General features: G+C 36.7%; 1 protein-coding gene across 1 annotated transcript; it reads right to left on the bottom strand.

Moving 5' to 3' along the window:
- Window positions 1-64: 64 nt before the first annotated feature.
- On the bottom strand, window positions 65-23,696 carry LOC134530092 (zinc finger protein 37-like). The gene is made up of 7 exons (XM_063364675.1): window positions 23,665-23,696; window positions 16,516-16,605; window positions 15,384-15,503; window positions 13,679-13,808; window positions 11,323-11,427; window positions 9,779-9,925; window positions 65-7,233 (listed from the first exon to the last, which is right to left on the bottom strand). The coding sequence occupies exons 2-7, from the start codon at window positions 16,584-16,586 to the stop codon at window positions 5,584-5,586; spliced, it is 2,223 nt and encodes a 740-aa protein (XP_063220745.1). The 5' UTR covers window positions 16,587-16,605; window positions 23,665-23,696; the 3' UTR covers window positions 65-5,583.
- Between the last annotated feature and the right edge of the window lie 284 nt (window positions 23,697-23,980).

A 23,980-nucleotide genomic window follows, 5' to 3' on the forward strand; every position in this document is an offset into this window, starting at 1 on the left:
TTCATTCTAAATGTGATTCTGTAAAAGGGGTGGTGGGCATTATTCCCCCTCCCTACTGCTTGCAGCTTTTAGCATGGCAATGTTCTCTATGCACATGCCACAGGATATCGTAACATAAACAACCAGGCTGATGTAGATTTCAGTTTGCATTTACTTTATGTTTATATATATATTTATTTTATATTTATTCACAAGTCAACAAAAAAATGTTTAAAACAGTGTGATAAAAATAATTTACACAGGTTGGATTTTTAATTGATACACTATCTTTGATTGCATGTAATTATGTTGATAATTAAAATGTTTTCTGTCTATACCAGTGTTGAGTTTCATTCTAAGTTTGCTAAATGTACATTCTTATATTATAATCAGAGATCAATACATGATTATTCCAATTATTACAGGTATCTCCACACACTTTAGATGCATCAGTGTACAATTGTTTTTTTGTGAATGGCTATTTGCAAAATAATTGTTTTTAAATTTACATAACGAAATTGCTTCAAAATGTAACACATTGTAGTGATGTCAGAAGAGATGTTAGCTAATGAGCCAATATAACCCCATCCGACCAAAACTGCACTATTTGAATCTCAACATAAAATACCTTAAGTTCAATTCATACTAAGATGTTAGGACATCAGATATCACTTTCCTATTAAAATATGGACATTTTAATGCCAATTATTTGCCGGTTGAATAATATTTAGGTCAGATTACTTCACATAATTTTTCAGAACCGAAGTTAAAATTTGTGAAAAGATATAAATAACACAGTTGCCGACTCATCAATGAATTAGTTTAAGATTGGACGTTTGCTTTATGTGACCATAATATTTGCAGTGTTATTAGTATGATTTATTTAGTGTTATTCCTTTTGATTGATTGGAATGGTATGGCATGCCTATGAATATATTTTATTCTTTATATATTTGAAATGACAAATAATGATTCTGGTTTCATGTTATATTTCGTAGTTATGATTTATGACAGTTCATTTTAAACTACACGTAACTATATTAAAGTATAAACATAAACTATTTTAAAATAATTTAAATTGTTATGGCACCCAAAATATCAGGTTCGTGATGTTAGTTAACTAATTGAGACACACTGAAAATGTGTTAACTGTGAACCGACATACTTTTCTTCGTTATCACATAGTTTTATTGCAATTTAACATAAAACCTTGTCACTAATTATCATAAGAATAAACACACATGCTTAAAAAAATAAATATTTTTCTATTGGATTTTGTAGAGCCTCATTTCAAACTTTACTCTGCCAAAATAATGTGGCAGAATTTTTATAATTTATAGCAATGATTTACATAGTGTTAAATAAACTGGGATAAACTATCTGAAAGATTTTTGCAACCACACAAAGATTAGCACTTGATAAATACTTATATTTTAAAAGAACAAAAACACACACTATAGCACCATCCACACATGAGACTCATTAACAAACTCACATGATGCTTAATGTAATTATATTTTTCTAGAGCAATAAAAATAATGGAGTTTGTGTACAAAGACATGCTTTTGGTCACTGAAAACAACAATCATTTCATATTGTGATGAAAAATACAGGTAGTAAATTACAATTGACTACACATCGCTAGATACAGCAGGCAATAAAAATAGGCCTCATTGCAGCATTATATACAACTAAGACGATCAGTATCCAACTTGTTTTGCCTGCTTCAACAAAGTGTCCCACGCCAATACAGTGAAACCTCATTAATAAAAAAAATTCTGTTAATACAAAAATATGGTTGTAACATAATACAAAGTTGTTTTTGTTCCAAGAGTAATAAATTATATGTAGTAAATGATGCTCACTACAAATATCCCAGAATTAAAAAAAAAAAAAAAAAAATATGTGATGATAAAATAATACTGATGTCATTGCTTCAGTTCAGTGTGTTTGATAAAAAAAACTGCCTAGAAATTACATATTCTTCCAAAATGATGGTCTGTCTTCTTAGGTAGTTTCTAAACCTTTTCTTAATTTTGAAGTCCGAAATCCTTTAAAAAGTACTACAATAAAAAATATTTTCGTTGAGACACACATGTAGATTTTCTAGAATCCCATATATATATATATATATATATATATATATATATATGGGATTCTAGAAAATCTACATGTGTGTATATATATATGGTGCTGCGAAAATGTGTGTGCAAATTTCCTTGGAGCATATTCCATTTTTTTAAGGTGTGATATACATGTACTAAATGAGAAAGACATTTTATAATATTTTTTTTGAGTTTATGTAATTGTTTGGTTGGTGCAACCTATATTGTTAAGTGTGGACATAATTATGGCCCCTTGAGGTTTGACTATAAACTGCAACATGCACACCAATTAAAATTAATTAAATGCAATGTTATTTTGTAACTTTTATGTTACAAATTTTTTAATGGCCTCAAGCTCTGAATGTAGTACACAGTGCTGTGGTTTTAAAAATTTAATTGAATTTTATATGATTGATGATAGAGAATAATTTTGAAAATATTTCTATAAATATGCATGTAATCATTTTAACCTCCAACTCACTTACCCGTAAAAATAGTGTTTCATTGTGAATAACTGTCACTTCTTTTGTACCTCTTATTCAGAACAACTAATTACTGTATTTTTATAGAAATATCACTTTCAGTAATCCTGCATTTGTTTCAAAACATGCATGCACTGTAGGAGGACTGAACTAGAAGCGCTATGATTTATAAAAACAATTTGGTTTAGCTGTGTGCTGGCAATATAAAGAGGGAGAGTGAAAAATGTCTGTAGCAAATGTTTACTTCCTGTAAAATCTTGAAAGCACCTCAGAAAGGTGCATAAAACCTTTATCTTCATTCCCAAGAAATAAGGTGTTATGTTTTCACCGCACCACAGACGCCCTACACTGTGATGAAACTGCCTGCCAATTTACAGCCTCTGGCTAGGCGGGCCACTTAAAGTGGGTTTACCATAGAGTGCTCAAGAATTATGGTAACAACTTCTCACGTGCTTATAATACAACTGTGTATACAAGCGTAGTGGTTTATGATTGTGTACGGATTCTGAAAGATCTTGTCCAAATCAGTTGTTAATTTTAGACTAGATACTGTTGTAATTATATCTTCAGTAAAATTCCAATGGAAGAAACCAACCAAAGCTCAGTAGAATGTGTTGGCATGAACTGCCGTTTGCTTGGCAATAGTAATAGCAGACTGTGATGAATGTACAAAGGTTCAAGGAAATGAGGAATTATTAGCAGCATTCCCCTACCAGCAACTGAATTCAAGTAGTGCACAAACAAAATGTAAATAGAAGTTTGTTTTTTTTGACAATAATAAGCTTAACTGCAGCCTAGGCTGTTGTACAATTTTTCCACACCCAGTTTCACAAGTTGTGGTTACCTGACAGCCTGATACTGAAGTTTGCTTACAAGCCACTATCACAGGGACCAACCAACTGCACTTTCACACTTGGCGATAAGGATCATGCCACACTTCACAGCGCTCACATTGTTTCCATTTTGATTTTTGAAAAAAATTCCACATGTCATCTTATTTTGCCAACATCAAAACACATCTTCATATTTACTTCATAAAAATTTGTTAAATAGTTAACATATACCTACGCATTCAGTCAACACAAAAATTGCACAAATTACAAGTAATGAATTTCTACTTGAAAATTTGTATTTTCATTTCCCACCAGATAGGCATTGATTAAAATTTCAGTGATTTCATAATTATTATTCCACTGTGTTAATTTTATTATTAGTCAAACAAGACATTAAAAGGAAATAATCTCTAGTCTGCTGGCACTTGCTAGCATTTATTGCACGGTTTACGGTTTGTTGCCAACATGTGCTGTAGGTGCATCAAATTAAATGGCCAGGTAGCAAAATAGGTAAAATAACCCTGTCCTAGTTCACACACATTATGTGTAAATGACTGGTATTGAATCATCTTAAACTACTATTTTTGTGTAAAAATTCATGTTCAATAATTAGTGAGCCTATAATTTCGCAAAAAGAAGAAAACAATCAACCAGATTTTGTAGTATTTCACTGTTTACCATTTTTTAAGTGCCTTGTTATCAGTGAAAGTGGTATTATTTTTGTTTCAATTTGTTATCTCAAGAAGAATTTCAAGAAATATTTTGTGATGATTTTTTTTTAAGGTTACCAGTATGCCTCGACTACATTTTCAGTTTTCTATACTTGCAGTAGATAACTCTGTCATGTCAACAGTAATGCAAATTCTACAACTAATATAATAATTTATCAATCGACAATTCCTAACCCTTCTGTATTTTAAAAATCGAAACAAAAAAATTGCTACCATATTAACATGGCAACATTCTCGCCATTTTCACTGGCTGGAATGAATCACTAATGCAATTATAAACTTTCAATTCACAATGCAGTGTAAGCTCATTACAAAATACCTGGGAAAACCCCATACTGTATGTAAGAAATCCTTTCTTTATAATGAGGATCCACCATATTACATAACAAGTCCAAGTTACAATTATTACGTAACACATTCATGAATCCATCTTGAGCGATTGCCTTCAATTAAAGTGAAGGAAATTTTTACTGTATTTGAGTAAAAACTATAAAAGATGGGAAAGTCGTATTAAAAATAAGGTTTTAACGGACAACTTAAAAAGAGCATTTTATTGAGAAAAATATGTTAAAAAAGGTTCAATTGTAATTGCAAAAGCATGAAACCATTAAAGAGAATAAAGAACTTACCAATTTCCAAAAACATGGGATTTTTGTCCCGTTATGAAGCCACAGCAGATGAAGTTATAATGACAATGTAATAATTAAACACAGTTCCGGTGATGTGAATAACTAAAAGCTCAACTTCATAAAGAAAAAACTGAAGTATAATGCAATTATTTGTGTACAAAACGGGAATATTATGCCTGTCTGAAAAGCTCACAGCTCTAAGAATGACGATAGCTTGAGCCTGTCTGTAGCTACAGACAACTGTAGGACAGGGGATGTTGAGTGCTTTTTTTTACTGTACAATAATCAGCAGGATTTAAAAACAAGGAAGTGAAAATTGATTTTCTTCCATTCTGATTATATAGAACTTGTGGCCGACAAGTTCCAGGTACCAACCCTGCCCTCACACTTGGGGACATCTAACTGCAGCACAAACGCCATCGGGTTATTAAGGGCTGAGGGGCATGAAAAATGTAATTTCCATTCTTCAATATCCCTTCCTGTCCATCGAAACTATCAAGCCCTAGATTCTTGGCTCAGAGAGAACAGGATAAAGACAATATTTTTACAGCTGTTCAGCTGTTTTCTCCTTCCTTGGACACATTCTAGGAATACCTCAGCAAATGCGCTTCCCATTCATTACACACACAGATACCAATAAAAAATTCTTAGGTTACTTGTGGGCAAACTAGGTTTCGCTTCTCCCGAGCCAAAACCAGATGCCCTCACATCAGACAACGAAGATGCGGTGGAGTGACGTAAGTAAACGGATTCAAACAACTGGAATCTTAACCCTCGAGTTGCTACCTGCGGCACGCGTCCTTTCCCGCTCAACGTAAGCTCCGTCATCTGCCCCACTCCTGCGAGGAGTCCCAAACCTCGCCCGTGTGCACCAATATGTGCTTTTTCAAACTGCTCTCGCTAGCACACTTCGTCCCACACAGCATGCATTTGACACGCTTCCCGCGGACCACGGGTCTGGTCCCGGCCGCCGAGTCCGGGGTCACGCTCCCGTGCTCCAACACGTGTTCTTTGTACTCCGCTTCCGAACCAATCAGTCGATCGCAAATGGCACAGCGAAGTTTGTCCGCACCAGCTTCACTCGCAGGTACGCGCTCATGCCTGTCGGCTGGCGCCCGGGGCGAGGGAGGGGTTCCCGCGGCCGCGTGAAGCAACTGGTGCTCCCCGTACAGCTCGGGCCCGTAGAAGGTCCTGGGGCAGTGCGCGCACTCCAGCACCGCCCCGCCGAAGTGCGACAGCACGTGCTCGCACAGCGCCGACCTGGAGGGCAGCCCCGCGCCACACAGCACGCACTTGAGCAGCACGTGCGTGGCCGAGTGCGTCCCGAGGCTCTCCGCGTCGACGAACGTCTTGGCGCAGTGCGCGCACGCGAAGGCCGACTTCTGGCAGTGCCCCGCCACGTGCGTCTTCAGGCTCAGCTGGCACGGGAACGCCTCCTCGCACAGCAAGCACACGTGCCCGGCTGAGCAACTGTCGTCCCCAACATCACCAGCTTTATTCCTCAGACCGAGGTTTCCTCCGTTACAGCTCTCGTATTTCCTCGAAGTCAGGTTTGGTTTGCGTTGTCTCCTCGACGCCGAAGCAACAATCTTCTCGTGGGCACTGCTGGGTAGAGGCATGTGTCCTGAAAATTTTTTATCCTCCGACAGGATTCCTTTGCTACCCAAAACAAATTTTTGTTCAGACATCATCTCATCATACATGTCTTGGACATTCTCCATGCTGGGAGCATCGTTATTTGCATCCGACATCTGTCTCTTGTCATGAACGTGGGAAGATTTCTTCGGCGATATCCTTCCGATCACTGAATTTAAACATCTGTCTACGAGGAGGGTGTTCTCTTTGTTGAAATCATCTTCTGCCGGACCTTCTGTTTTGAGAGACTTCAGATTGATATCATTTAGAAATGTTTCTGAGAGTTTTTTACACACTGAATATTTCCCCTGTTTAGCATTCAAAACATATTTCCCCTGTTTTGTATTCAAAACAAGGCCATTTTTACTTTTGCTGTTACTAAACGAAACAGTGGGAAATTTAGAAATCCTCTTTGAATTACTCAAAGGACTATTTTTCCCATTTGCCTTTTTTATACTAATATTGTTGTTACATAATTGTTTCCTAGGTTCCTGCCCCACGCCCAAGTCGCTGCGCACGAACAAGTGACCCGCCGGCCGAACAGGAGGGCGAGAGCACTTCGAGACGCTCGCAGGGTTCTTCAAGCGATAGAAAGGGTTCTCGAGACACCCCACTTTCATCTTGAACTTCACGTAGGTGTGATCGGACAGTATGCCGTCCTCGACCACACGACGCCTCTTCCTGCTGCGCTGTCTCCGGGGAGGGCGCTGAGCGGTGAGCTCCTTGGTGTCCCTCGCCTGCAGGCGTGGCTTGGCGCTCGCCGCCGTGGCGACGGGCAAGGAGGCCAGCCGGGCGAAGTTGCTGGGCGGCAAGCTGTACGTGTAGTCCTCCGGCTCTTCCTGCACACAAGCATGACAAACAACAATGCAGTGTTCGTCCAACAGCTTGGTTGAAGAGCAACGGAATCAATTCTGCTCTAAGTTTCACGACAACCTGTCAAACACTTTTCGAGTGCGAACATAATACTAAGTTAAAAATTAGTTTCATTATCTTGAAACAGTGTTAAGATAGACGTAAGCCATTTCTCATTAGTACCTTCTCCAAGGACCCTTTGGCATGGTAATTTTCAACCTTTTCCCTAATCATGGGCCAAACTGTTCTCTCAGCTAGTGTTGAGGGCCATACACAGATCGCTATAATCATTACGATGACTTTCTTCAAAAAGATTTGTTTTGCAAGATGTCAAAAGTAACTTAAATCCAATTACTTACATTCAAAAATTTTTTTTATACTTAATATTATTTGACGGTTAAACATTAATTTTCGAAGTTTATAAAATAAAAGGCCTTTGCATATCCACTCTTAACAAAATCATTCTAAAATGGTTTTGTTATCATATAAATTTATGCACTTGACAAATTCATTATGTCTATTTATTTATTTATTAAAAATGTTTGGAATTTATCACATACTTTTCTTTAAATGGTAAGATTTTAGCAATACTCTGAAAATGTGCAAGTGAAGCTGCAGGTTTTAAGCTAGTATAAAATATGTATCATGTGTTGAAAAAATACAATTGAGTTTCGTCATGTTGAGTAAAAAGAATTATATTTTTAAGCTACTAACTTGAATCAACCCGAGTTTTTAAGTCTCTATGTCAATTTCTATCCAATACATATACAACATATTGTATAACCTTATTTATAGAGCTAAGATTATATGGTTTTATTTTAAACCTGATTTCGTCATTTAAAACCACACATTTCGTCGTTATTTCGTCATTTAAAAAAATATGGCTTTTTTAAGCTATTCATGGTACTTACACAATATATTTCACGATTGTGACATAAAAAATAGCAGTTGGGCCTATTGTGTTGTTTAGAATCACATGACATGTAATCAACATTTTAATGTTATGGTTAAACATTTTCTCTTAAAAAGTACCATACATTCTCAGGAACCGTCAAAAAAATCTGAAACAAAAATAATTGGGGGAAAAATTGTAAAACTTACAATAAAAGCTTATAAAAAGCCATTATTTAACACGCAGCATATATTTTGTGTGGGTTTATAATAATCATACTAATGTTCGTATAAGAAGAAAAAAAAATCGGACCTTCTGCTTAAAAATACGGCAGCAGTAGCTTGTGCAACGTAAGTGGGAGCGCGGGAATATCGTCTAGACAGGCTGGCGGCGGCACAGGCGTCGGATGCATGACGTCATACGGCTTACCTCTCCTTCCCTTGTCCAGACTTCAAGGTTCATCCCTCCCAGGCATACAAACCATCGTGTCTCTCTCCCCCTCCTCCCTCATCATCCTTTGGCATGTGAAACTGTCAACATCCTTCCTCCCCTTCTCCAAACTGCGTGCCACGAAATCCAGGTTTGTATAGTCCATTTCTGGTAAAATAAAAAAATTTTAAGGGCCCCCGCGAAAGCCATTTACCGTTAATTGTTTTGATACAATTTGTTTGTTAGTTACACAACATTATTTCTGCTGGAAAATCACTGAAACTTCAAAATTTCTTTAATGGAAAGATTTAGCAGGGCCGTAAAAGTATTCATTTTTACCGCAAATTAACTATACTCGCCCTTCCTGCCGGACAACATTCTCGGCGCGTGACGCATGGCAACTACAGTCGTGTGCCGCGCACAGCCACGAAAAACCTACGCGATTTCCAAACTACACTAGATATCCGACTGGAGTCTGTTTACGAAAAGCATTTAAGAAATTTTTATGCCCAACTGGTTCTTTTGATATCGGATCAAGAGGATTTAGAGGAGATAAAATGGCTAAAAGGCATGTTTTCGAAGTTTTAAGTGTAAAAAACCCATTACAAATTTCTTGAAAGTATCAGAGGGAAATGCATTACACCTTTATCTTTATTTTTCCGCCATATAATGTTACGGTCACTGCTCAAATTTCACAGTTATCTGAAGGGGACGAGATGACTGCGCGCCAGTTCAGAGCCTTGCGCTAGAACTACCATTGAGCGTCGCTCTTATCATCCCGCTTCACTAACACACACGCTGACCCGACGGCGCCCTAAAGCTGATTAGAGGAAGCACGTAGAAATGCAAGGCAGGAAATTCTTCCAGCTTATCAACCAGGACCCGGGCAAGTCTTGACTATCAAGCTTTTCACATTAAAATATAAGAGACTTGTATTGTGTAATTTCGGTGTTATTTAGAGGTTTTTCTTGAAAATCGCTTTTTTTGCATTTTCCATATAAATTCGCGGAAAATTTCGCGATTCACCATATAATCGTGGCCCTACTTATTTAGTATTAATTCTTGATAACCCTGAGTTTTCTTGTGTGTCTATATTAAATGTGTTATTTTTTTAAATGGATAGTTAAAATAAGCATTTCTTGAATTAAATTCAGCAAATATGCACAATATCCTGCTATGAAGACAATATCCACACACAGCTCGACGGCTACCTTCACTTCGGTCTTGACGACCGGGAACACTATCGGCAGAGGCTGCTGCTCGCTCGCCTGTGCCGTCTGTGCAGTGTCTCCGTCTGCCGTCTCCTCCACCTTCACACGGCTGACGTCCACCTCGCCCACTTCTTGCTCGCCCTCGGACTGCAACAACACAGTCAAACTCCAACATACCTTCTGCTTAGGTAGGCTACAATTATATATATATATTAAAAAAGGGGGGGGGGGGGGGGGGGTTGTCTGTAAAGTCAGTTTACGGATGATAATTTTACGTGATAACCTCATATCAAATTTTTTAAATTGCTGCTTTTAAAAAGCCCAGCCTTAACCTGTTTGATATTATAGAAGATTTTCTCGCACTATGGTTGGCTGGTTCTTGCACGTGACAATGAGTCATGCTTTTTCGTGCGTGCAGCCGGCGTTCATCGATTTATAAGACGTTATCACGTCAATAATGTGGACGGTTGGTTAAGTTAAGTTAGCTACATTAAAAATACTGTGAAATAGTTTGATGGTTATTTATTAATTACTTAGTATAGTGTTGTTACTGGAACGTAATTGCCAAATTCAGCATAAAAGTAAAAAATCAATAGTACTCAAGGCTAGTTTTTAGATTTGCTGACTTTACACCAATGCCCTTGCAGATTTGCTGATAATTGTCACACGTGGTATTGTTTTGTATTTGTTTTAGTTTTGAATTTATAAATGACTCAAAGAGCCATTTCTTCACCAGCATCAAAACTTGTGCGGTCTTGTTTTGCTTTTGATATACTACTTGAAAACACTTTGATCTTGATCTCATTCCCATAAGAAAGGTACTAAATGATATTTTATCACGTGCAATATATTCATTCCACTATTTTTTAATAACTCTTCAGAATTTTGTCTCTATCAAAATACAGAAACCAGGATTTTCTAGAATTATTGGAAATAATTTATACGTTGGGTTGATTACAATACGTCATGCAAGCACATCAAAATAAATTACCTGTAGCCAAATAACACAATTTTAGATTGATACTCGTGTATAAACGATTGCTATAGATTTGCCTAAAATTACTGAACTTATATGTGAACATGCAGGAATGTTTCCATTTTTTAAACTCCATATCTAAAGTAAACGACCTGGGATTTCATGAAAAGAAGGTAAAACCACAGAATTTTGTGATATTGACTTTTTAATTTTTTTAGGTTCCTAAACATTGAAGAAAGCACTTTTGTTATCATAAGAAAAACATTCTAGAAAAATGCTGTGATTACACTCACATTTCCCGGTTTTCCCTGACCAATTTATTATTCCGATTTCCCTGTTTTCTATACCTGTAGCAACCATGATCAAGCATAAATTTTAGTACTTTCTCTGAAGCACAAAATAAAACACAGAACAAGGAACAAAAGAAACATCAATAGCTTGAAGCAGAGTGCCTAAGCTGGGGAAAGATAGCTAAGGGCAGTCCAGGGCTGGAACGCACCCAGTTCACGACCGATACGGCAATACGCAGTACGTCTTACAAACCAACTCATGCTGCAGGGTCTCTCACCTGTGGCTCATCTTTGATTGTGACATCGTTTTCAGACAGATACAAATCTGGCTCCGTCTTGATGTACACAACGTCCCGCGTCACAGTCACAGATTCTACATCTTTCTGGAAAACCAAAGCACAATTTGACACACATGAGTTAAGTTCCATAATTTTGCAAGATATTAAAAAAAAACTAAACCAAGTAAATAATACATCTATTCACCACATAAATTAAAACATATTTCACATGGTCCGGAGTAAAACTTGAAATTGTTTTCAATGATTCTAACAGTAAGTCTAATCTTATATTTATCTAATAAAAAAAACGCAGTCAAAATGCTTCTCAAGAACAATAGAAAATGTGAGCCGGCGCCGGGATCTCCAAGGGAAGACGTCAACGGCGTGCGGAAAATGCTTTAGAGATCCGCCTCGACTAAGATGTTTCCCCTCCTTATTTTCTTACCTCGTTTCCCCTCCTTGTTCCCCCTTCCCCTGGTGTAGTGTTTTAAACAAGTTGTTTGTGAATTTTTAGTCCCATGTTTCTCTGTGTCTTGCCTTAGAACTGTAGTAGTATGCTGCATCACTTCTTTTCAGGCAGTGACAAGTTGACGAGCCAGCCTTTTACTGTCCGTTTCTCTCCTTATTGTACTGTTTGTGTGCTACTTGGTTGTTTTGATGGTTTCATCGCATCGTACCTTTACTCGCAGCCTAACAACCTAGTGGGTTTTGTTTTTTGTCAGTCTTGCCTAGAATAACAGTAATTCCTTCGGCATAAACATAGCTGTAATTTAAAATCTTGGTAAATAAATGTTTAATAAAATTAACAAACAAATAAATTTTTGGGATAGCCCCAAAAGAGGTTTTAACTTAAGGGTTTTAATTTAACTTACGCTTGGGCATGTATTTTTTATTGTGTAATTTTTCAGTATTTTTTTATATTTCTGACATAACAATTGATCCTCAGTGCAATTCAACATAATTTATTTCAGCTTGTGAATTATCTGTGTAGCTATGTACGTATGAAACACTTCTTAATGGTGTTGGAATTATAAATTTATATACATCTTAAACATTTGGTGAGCCACTATGGTATTTATTATTAAGTTTATATATTACAACAGTCCTGTTTCTTGAAGAACTAGGTCATAGTTTTTTTGTGAAAACTTCCCAATAAATGCTAAATTTCTCTTGCTGATAAACTGTAATAGTTGCAAGATTAAAAAAAATGTTAACTTTTTCAAATTTATTTTTCATAAAATGAGGTATCAACTTAATGCTAGATAAATAACTTTCATTGAATTTAATATTTAAAAGATTACATATTTGTCACTAAGGATAAGTTTTGATTGAAAATGCTGATTAGTTTCGCAATTTTAAAAGTATTTTGGTGCTTTGTGGTGTGTTAACTATAATTTTGGTGTTATATGGTGTACTGACATGATATTCGGTGTTCTTTTGGTTTTTATCGTAATTCACCATATCGGTAATCTTGTCCCTACTGATAGCATCTGTGGTTCACACTGACTGATGGATTCCCCACAGAGGAGCTGGGATCACCGAGACATGCAGCAGACACCGCTGCGGTGTCGTCCACCCCTCCCCTCACACACCCTTCACGCACACACCGCAACAGGTCTGTTCCTGGGGCAGAGCAGCCAAGAACCAGCTTAATCTTCTATCTACGTCACGCGACATCTTTCACATTACAGTGTCCACACAAATCTGTGCTAAAATTTCCCTGACCTTTACCTAACTTTCCCTTGCCAACATTTCAAATTTTCCTAGTATGTTGCAATTATTTGAAGAAATAAAGATAATTTAGCCAGCACCGTCCCCCATAGCTGGCACATGGCAACATGTCACGAGTCCTTTTTCTCACACTCAAGCAACCTCTGTCCGTCTCTTTTTCTCCTAACTTCCTTGTCATGAGATGTTGCATCATCCCCTACTCATACAAAGAACCACAGAAAATAATACAAAACAAAAATTGTGAAGCACGTAAAAACTTAAAACGAGTAAGGAAAATTAAGTAAAAATACCTTCAATCAGAAAAATTAAAAAAAAAGTATTGTAAATAATGATCACCAACACATGCTGCTAACACAGAACTACTGCTCAGAGAAAACCAACAGCCGTTATTTACATGATACCAAAAAAACCTCACCGAGTACCGACTATGATGAAAACAACATACCAAATCTTCAATAAACTTATTTGGGAAATAGGGAGGGCAGAAGTCTGGCGCGTCACATTTACCCCTCAAACTATCATCACTATAGGAAATGTCCATGCCTTTCCCAGGATTTCTAAAAAAAAAATTCCCGGAATTTGCCCGACCAGTAGCTCCCAGAACTGGCTGCGGCCGGCCACTCACGGGTCTCACGGGCGGCAGGTACCACGGCTTCCTCGCGGCCGCGAGGCGCTGGCCGTTCACGCGACAGGGGGACGGGTCGAACTTGGTCGGGATCGCAGACGGCGTCAGAGCACGCTTCCCGTTGTACGTCCTGAAACACAATCAACAACACACTACGACCAGGGAAATTATCTCTCGCATGAATAGCATTGCAGATTTTAAAAAGTTAGCTGGAAGTATTGTATATAAAATTTTGAATTTTGTAAATACGATAGTAAAAATTTTCTCAAAAAATTATTTTTTTATTAAATTTCAATCAAGAAATTTTCAAAACTAAATATTAGGTAATAAGAAGAACTGTACATGGCTTTTATTTTGCACACAACTTCAATTAAGCATCCTGAACAATTCTCCCAATCTTAAATGTTCACTTAATATGCAGAATTTAAATAATATGAGTTTAAAACTTGTGATTTAAATGATGTGTGTAGCTCAAGAACAGAACAAATCTCATGTCAGTTCAGCATTTCGCCGCTAATGTCAGTCACAAATTTTGACGATGAGTTTTGAGTTTACCCTCAAGATGCACCGACTATCGCACAGGAGTTCTGGTGGGCAGTAATATTACTTTGAAACAGTCAATTGACAAAACTGATATCAATGACAATGAGTTCATGTGTTTTAGAGGGATTTATTAATTTGTTTGTCCTCTTAACTCTTTTTCTTAACCTTTGCAGTTAAAATTGGTTGTATCAAAAATATATTTTGACAAAATTTTTGGTATTACATACTTTAATGAGATATAATAACTTTAGATGGATGCAGGGGTACAGCGATTGTTTATTTTAAACATGTTAAAAATATTAAATGCATGTTTGGTGATCAAGACTCAATGTTTAGTTCCCAGCCACTCGTGAGAATTACCTGCATGCATTCCGGACTAGGCATAACTGTGTTATTTCAGAAGGCAACGACAAGCCACGGCCGAACACCCTGCCTAGTCTGTCTTGGTCACGCCCTGGTCACCATTTTGCGGTCATGACCCGTCACCAAGCAGTTGCGAGGTTCGCCGTATTTTGTTAATAATGAGGTTATTTTGTTTATACTTTTCAAGGGGCATGCTAAAATTATAAAGAAAATTAAGAAAAATGAACACATAAATTTTTAATTTACACTGAGTGAGCATCAGTCAACCAGAGAATGTCACATGTCAGGAATCTGCAACATTAGACTGGTTTTTAACCCTTCTGTTGCTTCCAGGCAGGTGTTTGAGACACACACAGGCAGACTGTATGAAAACAGTGCACTTTTGTTCAATATAAACTAAAAGTGTTTTGAATAAACATATTTAATAGGAAAACCTCTGATATTTGCCATGACTGATCCTACAAGTGAATAATGCTTCGGAAGGAATACAACCCCAGACGCACAGAGTTGCAGCGAGAAAACGGACACCTGACACTGATAATGGCGAGCAGGAAATGAACCCGAGGCAGGACATCAACCACTCCCACAACGGAGCAGCAATTGATGTGTGCGTTGACAAATAGGGAGAACTACGGGAAATCCACAAGTTTCCATAAAACGCAGAATAGTTTCGCTAAGGATCAAACTAGATAAATCTTGGTGGCAGCAGTGCCACTGATTGGTAACTAACATTTACTCAAACAATTTCACAGCAGGATTATTTACCAGCAGACAGAAACAAACTAACAGTACAACATACCAAAAGCAGTGGTCTTCGAAGTGTCGCATACAAATCCTACTGTTCTTGGTGGGCTCCCAGGCAGGCTTCTGAATGGCTCGCACCCAGCGAGCCACCAGCTTGGGTTTAGCCAGCGGGAATCTGCGCAGCCACAAGCAGTAACATGGCAGACACAACTTCCTTAATTCAGCTTACATTAGTGCACACAGGGATTCTTTCTCCTTTAAACATAACAATCACAAAAGAAAAGCTGGTTTTTAGTGTTTCTTCAATAATGCATAACTGTAAGACCAATCCCAACAGGTAGTTCATATATAAAAACAAAAGTAAAAATAAATAAGTTTTAGAATAAAAAATTTAAATTTATATTTGCCCTTTAAACACGATCTTTTAACAAGATGAGGCACTTCAGAGTAGCTAAGGTAAAAATTATATATATTTTAAGTAGACTCTAGCACTGCCTTCAGACTATACATCAGACAACGTTGCTTGTTTGATCAACTGACTTGTATTCAACACAACATCTAACTGATGTCCGAGAATGGGAATACAAACCGCACACTTAAGGGCTCCGCCTACCCGGGCACACACACGGTGCGCAGAGCTTCAGGAAAAACAACGCAATTTCAAAACTACTCAAGATATCCGAGTGGGGTCTGCTTACGAAAAGCATTTAAGAGTTCTCTGAGGGCCGAAAAGTACTTTTGATTTCGGATTACGTTTATAAACTGTATTTTTAGAAGAGTTAAAATGGCTAAAACGCATGTTTTCAGGGTAATTTTTTGGTGTAAAACAACCAGTACAGATTCTTGAAAGCACTTAAGGGACTTGCATTACACCTTTATCTTCATTTCTCCGCCATATAACGTTACGGCCACCACTCAAATTTCACAGTTATCCTGTCACGACGAGACAACTGAGCGTCAGTTCAGAGCCTTGAGCTTAGAGGCGACACCGCGCTAGAAGCACCAGCGAGCATCGTGCTTATCATCCCGCCTCACTGACACACATACACCCCTAACGAGGCGGGCCCCAGAAAGGGATGATTAGACACTAAACAACTTTTTTTAAAATTTCTGCGAGCCCAAAAGGGTGTAATTCCTTCAAGTTAAAACTGAATGTCCAGTAGCAGGCAGTGTGCGAGTGGACTCACCGGTACATGGACACCTTCTCCTGCCTGCCGTAGCGGCTGGTGCAGTTGGACACAACGCATCCCTGGGGCATGACTGGCGGACCACAGCACCTGCACACGGGAGTGCACGCTGCAACACCCGAGCCTGCACCTTCGTCTGGAGGCTCACAAGTCTCCACATCAACTACATGTGGTTTTCAAAACTAAGCCCTGTTATTGGAAAATAGGCTACATGTTTCACAGAACAGCTACAGAAACCAATAAGGGGTCTGCCCACATAGCCCAAGAGAGCTCTGTGGTGTGCTTGAATGAAATGTTCTTAAAGAAACTATTGAGTGTATTTGCAATCTGTTGGCACTCTAAAAGGAAAAAATACACAAACTGCATGGGAAACCTACTTTCAAGGCATTTGACATATGGTAAGAATAAGGTTGTAAAATTTCCGGAAAAATTGAATCCAGGAAAAAAAAACAGGTAAAAAACAAAGAAAAAATTTTTTCCGAAAAATTGGAAAGAAATTATAAATTCAAATTTAACTTATTAAATATTATTAACTATTGAATCTACTTTTATTGTTATAAATATTTAAGTAGGCTATTATGTTTTTATTAAAGGAAATTTAGTAGTTTTGAGTTTTGTTTGTTGGCAGTTGGCCAAACTTCTTTATAAAACAATCACTTGTGAGAGTTGAGACATTGTTGTAAGTGTTGGGCCTACAGCAGCAAGATTGTTTACTTTCTATTTGGAAATTAAAAGAAGTAAGTATATTACAGTATACATTTGTATTTTTAATATGTAGCAGTATTGTAGGACTTTATGTATGTTGATATAAGTATGTTTACTTGAGCTTGATGGAGCACATGTTTACTAACCTCATTGCTTTGCCAGAAGTGTTTTTTTTTTATTATTAACTTCTGTTACCCACTTGTTTACACTAATAATAACATTACCATGTAGTAAAGTGATAGAATTCAACCAATAACGGTATAACAATAAACTTTTGAAACATAAGTACCTAAACATACCTAACCTTAAAATTCCAGCAGTTGCAGTACCCATATTAACAAAGTACCTAAACATAACCTTAAAATTCCAACAGTTGCAGTACCCATTTTAGCATAACCTATATGCTTGTCAGTATGTGCTTAAGGTTATTTGCCCTCTGGAACTTCAGTGTTTACTATAGCATATATTTTAAGCATTTTCAGGTAGTTTTGTATTAACTTACACGCCATTATGACACATAAAAAGTACACAAATGTTATTTTTTATCATCTTTGAATATCTGTTAAAGTAATTGTGACGTAACATATATTAGTATTAAAATTTGTTTTATTTTTTGTGCTAAAAGAAATTAGTGTTTTTTTTTAATCTGAAATAATAATATTTGATTTCCCAATGCCACCAGAATGACAAAACATTTCGTGACTACTTGCAGTAAATGTCCCTTAGAAGTCAAGAGAAGTTTCACGACCAATGGCAACAATGGCAATGACAGTGATGATGAAACGTGTGTGATTTTGCATCTCCCTGATGATGAAATACACACACAAGCATCTTCTGCACTTACATCAACATCAGACACAAACTGTAATGTAAGTACACATTTGGAAAAAAAAATTGTATTTGAGGTTTCTTTAAGTTCTTAATACCGTACATCCAATGTTTAATACTTTCCGTAATCAGGCCTCAGGCCCTTGCCTTACATACTTGCATAGAGAACACTTGAACGTCATGTAAGCATGTTTAGAATGCAATCTTAAGTGAGAACAAGAACATCTTCTACTTCAATTAGTAAGGTAAATACCCCGGCTACCGCACCCTTAAAGCTTCGCTTCAATTGTTTATTCACAAAGCTAGCAATGGAATTTTTTGTCGGCCGTTTATTATTTTCTAAGTTCCTGCAAGGCATCCAGTATGGAAATAAATTCCCAAAAACACAAACACTGTTTAATTTAAAAAAACTATGCGCTCAGGGACTAAACTTGTGACTCATTTGTTTATTTACATCCATAGAGAATTACCTATTTTGTGAGAAATGCAAAATTTTACGATAGCAAATTGCCAAATACCTTTCCTCTTACCCTCAGTTTTCAACTATATGAAAAAGAAACTATCACTCTCACTTCTCATATCGCAATAAATTCATACTTTCTTTGTTTCAGGCTGCCAGTGCCAACACAAGACCACCGACCTGTGAAAAGGCTTCTGCTTCAGGCGATGGCGAGAACATGAGATCTTTGCATTCTTCTTTACTCTCAAATCGTAATGTACAAATGCATGGCATATAAAGTACATCTACATCACCACCATCATTTCTAGCTGGTACATCCATACAAAAGAGCTCTAAGCAAAATGCTTTAGTCTTTTGTTGACAGAATCTCACCAGCTGAGAAGGATAAAATAGATGAAAATATAGCAAGAGCAGTTCACAGAGTATAAAAGGGGTCCCATTTTCCGCTGAGGGAGGAGACTCATCACGACCACCAGCGACACCAGCCGGAGGCCCTGCTGGCCTTTCCTGCCGAAGGAAGCTACACTGTCAACACGTCTCGCCGGTCTGCCATCACGCTGCCCGTTGGAAGAAGCTACCACTTGGTAAAGTACTGTTTCGTCGTAGACACTTATAGACCGAGTGGGTAGAAAACTTAGAGTGAGAAGAGGGGCAGTGGTGACGGAGGCAAGGCTTGGAGACGGCGGTGTGAGCTTGTGAGTCCCGATGAAAGACTTTACATCTGACTGGACACACACAACACTTAGGTGCGAATCCCGGCAGCGACACGTGAAGAATAATGCCAGTCCCCACACCGACGAGCATTTCTCCCGCTACGATAGTTTGGGGAGATAGTCAATGGTAACCCCTGCATCGACGAATAAGAACTTGCCCGCAGAAATACGTGCCGACAAGAGTAATCAAAGTCGACGACCTGTTATATTAATAATTAGAGGTCTGCGTACCCTCGTGAAAACATGTATAGTGGTCTTTTATGTATTAGTCATGTTGTGTATAAATAGTATTTGAGTTAAATGATATTAATGATTATGCTGATGTTTGCTAACTTGCGCATTGACAGAGGTGTGTCACATAATATTCCATAAGTCGAGGGGGTCTTGTTATTTATTTTCATTTGCACTCTGGAAATTTATGTACGTTAATTGCTTGTAACTTAGCTTTTGTTTTGACGGTGTACCCAGCGCCAAGCGCGGTGCCAAGTATGAGAGCACTGGCAATTGTGAAGTGAATTTGTTAAGCTGCATTCACGTGTTTCACGTTGCAATAATTCTTAAACGTTTCTGTTCGCAGACTTTTGGATCACAGCCACGCCACAAATATAAACTGTTTACTTTTTTGTCATTAATGAAGTTGTAATGAATAATTTCCTGTATAAGCGATAATAAATGTGTTGTTACCATAGAGTTGTAATACCTTTAGATGACATTTCGCCACACTCTGTTCCATTCCTACTCCTTGTTCCCCTCGAGTGTTTAACACGAGAGGCTACAACCTGTGTAATCATTCGACGCTACAACTTTTTTTTATTGTCATGTGTTTGTGAATGCATAATTAATGAAAATGGTCGATTAGGTCAGGTCAGTTACATTATAAATACTTGAAACAAAGCGTACATTAAAAATAATATGAAATAATTTCAATGGTTCTTTAGTTTTAAAGTATTTATAATGTAACTGACCTGACCTAACAAACCGGGGCAAAGGATGAACAGTAACAACTCACGTAAAAATTTTCTGTTACTTATTACTTGCGCAACAATATCCAAATAACAAATAATACGGTAAATATGTAGTTGGGCGGTATTTGCAAAAAAAAAAATGTTAAAAATCCGAAAATACTTTTATTCTATGCTCTTTAACTTCCTCTTTTCAATAAAAGCGGCGGAGGTAATAAATTCCAAATACTTTAGGAGATATCAAATTTTTAAATTTCATCATATGTAGTTGAGCGGTATTCGCGGAAAAAAATGTTAAAAATCCGAAAATACTTTTATTCTATGCTCTTTAACTTCCTCTTTTCAATAAAAGCGGCGGAGGTAATAAATTTCAAATACTTTAGGAGATATCAAATTTTTAAATTTCATCATATGTAGTTGGGCGGTATTTGCGAAAAAAAAATGTTCTAAATCCAAAAATACTTTTATTCTATGCTCTTCAACTTCCTCTTTTCATTAAAAGCGGCGGAGATAAGAAATTCCAAATACTTTAGGAGATATTGAATTTTTAAATTTCATCACAATTATAGCAGTGCGTTCATGTGGCTTTCACCATTGTTTCTTGTTTACGAGCATCTATTTTTTTATTGGATAATGATGTCACGTGATTGTTCGTGATAGGCCAGAATTCAAATTAACCAATACGTGATTATTTACTTCATTTATTGTTTAAAACGGTGTTTAATTACCGCCTCCAACTTAGGCAAGTTTTTAAAGTTTCTAATTTTAAAGTCTTATTTTTTATTGTTGCGCAAGTAATAAGTAACAAAAAAAATTTACGTGAGTTGTTTCTGTTCATCCTTTGTCCCGGTTTGTTAGGTCAGGTCAGTTACATTATAAATACTTTAAAACTAAAGAACCATTGAAATAATTTCATATTATTTCTAATGTATGCTTAGTTTCAAAGTATTTATAATGTAACTGACCTGACCTAATCGACCATTTTCATTAATTAGGCATTCACAAACACACGGCAAAATAAAAAATGGCGACGGTCGAATGATAAACACAGGTCTTGTATGCAAAATAAGAACGGCGATATCTCCTAAAGTATTTGGAATTTCTTATCTCCGCCGCTTTTAATGAAAAGAGGAAGTTGAAGAGCGTCTAGTAAAGGTATTTTCGAATTTTACACATTTATTTTCGCAAATACCGCTCAACTACATATTTACCAATAATACTTTAAAATTAGAAACGTTAAAAACTTATCTACATAAGTTGGAGGCGGTAATTACACACTGTTTTAAACAATAAATCAACTAAATAATCATGTATTGGTTCATTTGAATTCTGGCCTATCACGAACAATCACGTGACATCATGATCCAATAAAAAAATATATACTCTTAAACAAGAAACAATGGTGATCGCCACATGAATGCACTGGTATTGTGATGAAATTTAAAAATTCGATATCTCCTAAAGTATTTGGAATTTCTTATCTCCGCCGCTTTTAATGAAAAGCGGAAGTTGAAGAGCATATAATAAAGGTATTTTCGGATTTTTAACATTTTTTTTCGTAAATACCACTGAACTACATATGATGAAATTTAAAAATTCGGTATCTCCTAAAGTATTTGGAATTTCTTACCTCTGCCGCTTTTAATGAAAAAAGGAAGTTGAAGAGCATACAATAAAAGTATTTTCAAATTTTTAACATTTTTTTTTCGCAACTACCGCTCAACTACATATTTACCTTGTCCTTACCACCTTCATCTGCAGCCTGTGAACGAAATTGGTCTCAGTTTGCTGCAATTCATTCTAAAACTAGAAATTGCCTGTCTGTAGATAAGGTACAGAAGCTAGTGTCTATCAGAAGTAACTTACAATTTAAAGAAAATACTCCTAGGCGGAGGTCTTGTCCTAATGTACGTTGTCATTCGTCATGTGCCTGTCAACCAGAACATGTTGCAGATGGACAAAGTCAGGAGGAGGAATCAAACATTTCAGAGTCAGACTCTGAATTGGATCTAGAGATACAGCCACAGGTTATATAATGCCTAGGGCCTAACCTACCTACTGTCTTGAGTGCCTACTACAGGAATTGTATGTATATGTTCATTTATATATTGTCTTGTTAAAAATGTACTTATGATATATATTAAGAAAAATGCTGAGCACTATGTAACCATGTTGCTATAAATCATTTTCATCAATGTGAAAGTAAAGGGTTTTTATATCTATCTATTTATTTATGCAAATTTTTATTTTTTCCAATTTTTTCTTAAAATTTGTATTCTGATGAAAAAAAACAAAGTTTACAGTGTTTTTTTACCCCCAATTTTCCTGGTTTTTTCCGGCCTCAAGAACCCTAAGCCTAGGATATATATAAAAAATTATAATTTTCTTGTTTTATCACATCTATTTTCCAACTGGATTTTTCTGGACTAATTTAAATAACAAATGAGAAATTTTATATTCACAAGTATTTAAATAAATATTTTGGTTGTTCCATATTCTAACCTGCATAAACATAAGGCAGGCTACGTACAGCAATCATTAAACAGTTGCCCCAAGTCATTTTCTTGAATGTAGGCTATTTGAAAAAATAATGATAAAATTCGTCCCGTCAATACAATGTCAATTTCAATAACGCTCAGATAAATAATCATAAACTGTGGAACACACTATAAAACAAAACTCAAACACGCAAAACATCAAATCGTTTGATGTTAATGACGCAAAGAACAAACTCGACATAAAGAACAGGTTATTAGGCATCAAATATAAATAATAGCGTAAACAAATAGTGACGATCCTTGCTTTAACGCATAAAAAACTTGCGATGAATCACAACAGAAGATTAAAGCTGAATTATATGCACGGTACAACTTATCACGTAAATATACATTCACACTTAAATTTCGAATGCTACCAACTATGCGAAAAGCGATTGTCGTTATCATTGAAAAATATCGTGTAAAAAATGAAAGATATATTCATCAATATTTTTCCAAAGTTTCCGCCCAACACACATTGGAAATCGACAGACCATTCCACTCAAAGAATAAGCGACACAACAACCATATACGAAGAAAAATTCAACAAATAACAGTGACACTATGCACTTTACTAGCAACATAATATTTATAAACATGTAATATTACAAGATTGTGGAATTCTTGCCGCAACTTAATTCTATATTTACAATTAGAAACACCCACCACCAGCATCACATAAACGTCAGTCGAGCAACATTGTGTATAAAAATCTTCAGTAGGGGACGTACAAAAAGCACAAACTCACCTCACGTAGGTCGGTACCTAGTCTATGATACGATCCAAATGTTCGAATTTGAATATTAAGTCCACTTTTCAAATGAACCACTCTCAGGGCTGTTATGAGCCTCGAATTTATCTAACTTATTAGAGAGTTATTATTAAATATACGCGATATTCCCCAACAAGGAACTAAAACAAGCCATTTCGCCCATACGACTCACCTCACCACCTTGACAACTCCTGGCGGACAAGTTAACAACTACGATAAAAATGGCGACTACAATGGTTGACTGAAAATATTCTCAATTGGCACCCAATGTAGCTTCAAAAGAAATATTAGAAAAGTGTTTAAATAAAACCACATAGATTTTGAAAAGTGTAAAAATTACTGAAAAATTATTTTGAACTAAATATACATCTCAGAAATGAAGACTGTAAATTAAAACAAAATAATGAACTTCCGAAATGCTTAATATTAGATCAGCCCGAGAGGCCGAGGAGAGTAAAGAACACAAAATCAACGAGACCACCGAAAAT

This window comes from Bacillus rossius, chromosome 3 (genome assembly GCF_032445375.1).
Source record: "Bacillus rossius redtenbacheri isolate Brsri chromosome 3, Brsri_v3, whole genome shotgun sequence".
In the NCBI taxonomy this organism is placed as follows: Eukaryota; Metazoa; Arthropoda; class Insecta; order Phasmatodea; family Bacillidae; genus Bacillus; species Bacillus rossius.

What these genes read in the sequence shown, in the direction of transcription:
- LOC134530092 (XM_063364675.1), bottom strand. Translation starts at nt 16,586, where the DNA reads ATGCCCCAGGGATGCGTTGTGTCCAACTGCACCAGCCGCTACGGCAGG. An exon ending in ACCTGCCGCCCGTGAGACCC is followed by an intron (nt 11,428 to 13,678) that starts GTGAGTGGCCGG and finishes TTGGTTTTCCAG; the next exon opens with AAAGATGTAGAATCTGTGAC. An exon ending in TCGTCAAGACCGAAGTGAAG is followed by an intron (nt 7,234 to 9,778) that starts GTAGCCGTCGAG and finishes GCTTGTGTGCAG; the next exon opens with GAAGAGCCGGAGGACTACAC.